This window comes from Motacilla alba, chromosome 1 (genome assembly GCF_015832195.1).
Source record: "Motacilla alba alba isolate MOTALB_02 chromosome 1, Motacilla_alba_V1.0_pri, whole genome shotgun sequence".
Taxonomy (NCBI): Eukaryota; Metazoa; Chordata; class Aves; order Passeriformes; family Motacillidae; genus Motacilla; species Motacilla alba.
The window spans coordinates 71,694,149-71,700,148 of record NC_052016.1 but is presented as its reverse complement, the minus strand read 5'-3'; the positions used below and the strand labels follow the sequence as shown (position 1 = coordinate 71,700,148).

The window sequence follows — 6,000 nt, the reverse complement described above, 5'->3', positions numbered from 1 at the left end:
AGGCATCCCGCGCCCCCCCCCCCCCAACACCTCAAACCACACCACCAACCCCAACGCACACCGAGCCCTTATTTCCAAATTACTCCTCAGCCGCGCGAAAACCCGACGCTGCTTTCCGCCCCCTCCGCGCCCCCCGGGGCGCTGCGCCCCCGACCGCGGAGCGCTCGCCCGCCCTCCGCCCGCGTGTGTCCGTCGCGCTCCCGCCGCGGAACGCCCCGCTGCCGCCGCGTCCCCGCGCCCCCGCCGGTCCGCTCCGCTCCGCGCGGCGCGCAGCCCCCTCCCGCCCGGCCGGGCCGGGGAGCGACGTGCCCGCCGGCCAATGCCGCGGCCGCGCTCCGCCATCCACCGCCCCCGTCGGCGCGGGCCAATGCGGTGCGGCGGGAGGGGTGGCCTCGCACCGCTCCCACCCTCCCTTTGGGCTTATTGAGAGTTATATCAAGAATTTCAGTTCAGAGAGAGAGAGGGAGAAGGAGAGAGCGTATGTGAGGGAGAGAGGCTGGGAGGGAGGGAAGAAGGGAGGGAGGGAGGAGGAGGAGGAGGAAAAGCGCCGCCGCTTCCTCCCGTCACTAAAGCAATAACCTATTAGGATTTTTTTTTTTTTTTTTTTTTTTTTTTTTGGGCAACTGTCACCCCAGAGCTAAAGAGGGAGAAGCACCGCCAGACCAACTCTTGCCATTTCCAGTCAGAAGTTGCAGACTTCATGTAGCTGCCTCTGCTCCGCCGAGAGAGGGACGGGAATGGTGTGCAGTGCAGAGTGGAAAATACCCCCGCTCTAAGAAGCGGGATTGCACCGGATTTTTCTCTTGCTGTTTGTTTGGGTTGTTGCGTGCACGTTAGGCACCCAAAGGATCACCGCTTCACAGGAATGAAACGTGGAGAGGATGACTAACGACAGAACTGTGAATTTGTTCCCTGGAGTAGCTAATTTGCCACCCCGAAGCAACACATATCTCGAGGAGGAAGCGTTTGGCTGCTGCTGATTTCTCCAAAACTGGTGGTTTACCAGATGCATTGTGCTGTATCTGCTGGAACAGATCATTGCTTAGCTGCAGCAGATCGTCAAAGGTAGACAACTAACGTAAGTGCAAAGTTACCCTTAAACTGGGATGCATTTCCTTTAAAGAAAAAAAAAAGCCAACGCACAGTATATTTATCTAGGGAAAGAATCAGTGTTTGGGATTCTGTTGGTGTTGGTGGGAAAGGCTCACCTACTCGCTGTCTCTGCATCCCTACCTGCATTACTCTGCTGGAAGTAATCACAGGCATCAGTTAACGTGCAGCTTAATGCAGATAAGATTAGTGCTCAGGGCTGCCTAGTTCCGTCAAACTGTAGGTGCTGGCAGCCTTGCACCCCGATAATGCGCGGTTAGCAGTGCATGCAAACAGAAGTCTGTCAGTCGCTTTCCTTTTTTTTTTTTTTTTTTCCTTCCACCTGCATTATTAGTCTGCAGTATTTATATGTGGCAGCTGCTAATATCATCCTGAAGGGAGACCAGTGTCAATGGGGAAAGGCTGCACCTTTTTTCCTCCTCATGTCATCAGAAAAATGTATATTCCCCCCATCTGTAAACATGCTCCCTGCTTCAAAGTTACATTTGGAATTTCCAGCCTCCTGATTTAGACTGTGTTAAAAAAAAAAAAAAAAGTTTTAGGTTATTAAACAGAAGGAGAAGTATCCAACATCTGGAGAAGAAACATTGAGCTGAGAGTGTAAGAAACTGTAAGTCCTGTTATTGTCTCATCAGTTAACAGGGATGTGAAGTAGCCAGTGACGACTGCTGCAGCAGCAGCATGTCCGGGTGGTTATTTCCCAGTACGATAGCTGTAGAGGGGCATGCAAGGCACAGCGAGCAGAGAAAAATCTGGTTAGCAAGAGCTAAAAAATACATATGGAAGCAAACAGCAAATTGCATTTGGCAGCTGGCATAGCAGTTAGAATCTAGAAGTAGTCCAGGAAGATTTTTTACTTGTACCAAATGACTGGGTGGAGGAGGGTAGAGGGGGAATGCACTTCAGGGATTACACGGTGTACCAAGAAATTATTCAGAAAGTATGTGTAGAAACAGTAGCTACCCTTAATCCTGCAAATAGTTCTTTTCATTTGTGCTCTGAGCAAATGCAGACGATGGGATATTGGTGCATTTGTCCGGAGGGCTTGCTTGTAAAAGGGAGCAGTAGGAAAATGTACTGCTGGAAGCATGCATTGCAAAAACAAGTAGTAGTTGGAGATTGTGGATTTATCATGCCTAAAAAAACAATAATGCTGTTCTGTGTGGTTGTGTTGACAGTGATGTCTCCAAATAAGAAATGAGATGTAATGCATCCTGCAGTCCATGCATGCCTCCTCTTGCAAATCGCGCATCATTCCTCTCTGGAAACCTTTAAGTCCTAAAATCCGTGGAAAGAGAATAAAAACATTATCATGGACCTGAGGGATTTTTACCTGTTGGCCGCTTTGATTGCCTGTTTAAGGCTGGATTCTGCTATAGCTCAAGAACTTATTTACACTATTAGAGAGGAGCTGCCTGAAAACGTGCCCATAGGGAACATACCAAAGGACCTGAACATTTCTCATATCAATGCTGCCACAGGGACCAGTGCTAGCCTTGTCTACAGACTGGTGTCTAAAGCAGGGGATGCACCTCTGGTCAAAGTGTCCAGTAACACGGGGGAAATCTTTACAACATCTAACAGAATAGACAGAGAAAAACTATGTGCTGGAGCTTCCTATGCAGAAGAAAATGAGTGTTTCTTTGAACTTGAAGTGGTGATTCTCCCCAATGACTTTTTTAGGCTGATCAAAATAAAAATCATTGTAAAGGATACTAATGACAATGCACCTATGTTTCCATCCCCTGTCATCAATATCTCCATCCCAGAAAACACTCTGATCAACAGTCGCTTTCCAATCCCATCAGCAACAGATCCTGACACAGGTTTCAATGGTGTGCAGCACTATGAGTTGTTAAATGGGCAGAGTGTCTTTGGACTGGATATTGTAGAAACTCCAGAAGGGGAGAAATGGCCTCAGCTGATTGTGCAGCAGAACTTGGACAGAGAGCAAAAAGACACCTACGTGATGAAAATCAAAGTGGAGGATGGAGGTACCCCCCAGAAATCCAGCACAGCTATCTTGCAAGTCACAGTAAGTGATGTCAATGATAACAGGCCAGTCTTTAAAGAGAGTCAAGTAGAGGTCCATATACCAGAAAATGCCCCTGTAGGCACCTCTGTAATTCAGCTTCATGCTACAGATGCTGATATAGGAAGCAATGCAGAAATCAGATATATTTTTGGTGCCCAAGTTGCCCCTGCAACCAAAAGATTTTTTGCTTTAAACAACACCACAGGGCTGATTACAGTTCAGAGGTCCTTAGATCGAGAAGAGACTGCTATTCACAAAGTGACAGTGCTGGCTAGTGATGGTAGCTCTACACCAGCCCGTGCAACTGTCACCATCAATGTCACTGATGTAAATGATAACCCTCCTAACATAGACCTCAGGTACATAATAAGTCCCATCAATGGCACAGTGTACTTATCTGAGAAAGATCCCATCAATACAAAGATTGCCCTAATTACGGTTTCAGATAAGGACACTGATGTGAATGGCAAAGTGATCTGTTTCATTGAGAGAGAGGTCCCCTTCCACTTGAAAGCAGTTTACGACAACCAGTATTTGTTAGAGACCTCTTCCTTGTTGGACTATGAGGGCACCAAAGAATTCAGCTTTAAAATTGTGGCTTCTGATTCTGGCAAGCCCAGTTTGAACCAGACTGCCCTGGTAAGAGTTAAGCTGGAGGATGAAAATGACAACCCTCCGATTTTCAGCCAGCCTGTAATTGAGCTGTCAGTTTCTGAAAACAACCGTCGTGGTCTATACTTAACAACTATTAGTGCCACAGATGAAGACAGTGGGAAAAATGCAGACATTGTTTATCAGCTTGGTCCTAATGCCTCCTTTTTTGATCTGGATCGAAAGACAGGAGTTTTGACAGCCTCCAGAGTTTTTGACAGAGAAGAGCAGGAACGTTTCATTTTCACTGTTACAGCCCGAGATAACGGCACCCCTCCTTTGCAGAGTCAAGCGGCTGTAATTGTTACTGTGTTGGACGAAAATGACAACAGTCCCAAATTTACTCATAATCATTTCCAGTTTTTCGTATCAGAGAACTTACCAAAGTATAGCACGGTGGGGGTGATCACAGTGACTGATGCAGATGCTGGGGAAAATAAAGCAGTGACCCTTTCCATCCTGAATGACAATGAAAACTTTGTGCTGGATCCGTACTCTGGAGTTATAAAGTCCAACGTTTCTTTTGATCGAGAACAGCAGAGCTCTTACACCTTTGATGTAAAGGCAGTGGATGGAGGGCAACCTCCTCGCTCTTCTACAGCAAAAGTAACAATAAACGTGATGGATGTTAATGATAACAGTCCTGTTGTCATCTACCCACCTTCTAATACTTCTTTTAAGCTAGTGCCACTCTCAGCAATTCCAGGATCGGTGGTAGCTGAGGTCTTTGCTGTGGATATAGACACTGGCATGAACGCTGAGCTGAAGTACACGATTGTAAGCGGCAATAACAAGGGTTTGTTTCGGATTGATCCAGTGACAGGTAATATCACTCTAGAAGAAAAACCAACTCCTAATGACGTGGGCCTGCATCGCTTAGTTGTCAACATAAGTGACTTGGGTTATCCCAAATCCCTGCATACTCTTGTGCTTGTATTTTTATATGTAAATGATACTGCTGGAAATGCCTCTTATATTTATGACTTGATACGCAGGACTATGGAAACGCCTTTGGATCGGAACATAGGGGACAGTAGCCAACCCTACCAAAATGAGGACTATCTCACGATCATGATCGCTATTGTGGCGGGTGCCATGGTTGTCATAGTGGTGATATTTGTCACGGTTCTTGTTCGCTGTCGACATGCATCCAGATTCAAAGCTGCCCAGAGGAGCAAGCAAGGTGCTGAGTGGATGTCTCCCAATCAGGAAAACAAGCAAAACAAGAAAAAGAAAAGGAAGAAAAGGAAATCTCCAAAGAGCTCTCTTTTGAACTTTGTGACCATTGAGGAGTCCAAACCTGATGATGCAGTTCATGAACCTATCAACGGGACAATTAGCCTTCCAGCAGAGCTGGAGGAGCAAAGTATAGGAAGATTTGATTGGGGCACAGCACCACCATCAACCTTTAAGCCTAACAGTCCTGATCTTGCCAAGCATTACAAATCTGCCTCTCCGCAGTCTGCTTTTCATCTCAAACCTGACACTCCAGTTTCAGTGAAAAAGCACCATGTGATTCAGGAACTCCCGCTGGACAACACCTTTGTTGGTGGTTGTGACACCCTTTCCAAACGCTCTTCCACTAGTTCAGATCACTTCAGTGCCTCAGAGTGCAGTTCCCAAGGAGGCTTCAAGACAAAGGGCCCCTTACACACCAGACAGGTAAACGAGCACTTTTACTGGTCTATAAGTACTGCATACAAGTGCCCGATCAACCAGTATTAAAAGTGCCACTGTGTTGTGGGTTAGTTTTTTTTTTTTTTGTTTCATGCTAATTTAATTTAATTAACATTATGGGGGGAACAAAAAAAAACCGTAACCAAACGCCAAAAACAAGAACAAACAAACAAAAACCTTGACCTCTTTTATCATTTACCTGGGGCTTAACCATGTGTTTGCAAAATGCCTCTGATACTTTGGGTTTTGAAGAATTTTCATTGTTAGAGGACTGTTATGCCTCCATGCATGTGCACATACGTGTGCATAAGCAAAAATGAAAAAAAAACCTTTTTTTTTTCTCCCCAGTATTTACCTGTCCAATTGTAAAATTTATTGAAGAACTGTTTCCATATGTGCTAAATTTCAGTCAGAAATTTGACTGTTTCAAGGTTGAAGGGATATGTACATTGTTTCAAATTGCAAAGTGAGTTGGCTTGAATTTCTTTTGCTGTTCAAGCTGATTTGGAACCTTTCTAAGTTAGTGT

At 45.8% G+C, this 6,000-nt stretch overlaps 1 protein-coding gene across 12 annotated transcripts in view; it reads left to right on the top strand.

The window, feature by feature from the left end:
* Positions 1-463: 463 nt before the first annotated feature.
* The window catches only part of PCDH9 (protocadherin 9), a 674,946-nt gene continuing 669,409 nt past the window's right edge, over positions 464-6,000 (top strand). For 11 of the 12 annotated variants that reach the window (XM_038148031.1, XM_038148013.1, XM_038148022.1 and 8 more), the window contains exons 1-3: positions 464-478; positions 636-1,078; positions 2,289-5,458. In XM_038148031.1, the coding sequence (XP_038003959.1) occupies positions 2,423-5,458 (3,036 nt within the window). In that variant the 5' untranslated portion in view covers positions 464-478; positions 636-1,078; positions 2,289-2,422. The other variant, XM_038148003.1, reaches the window with a different exon arrangement.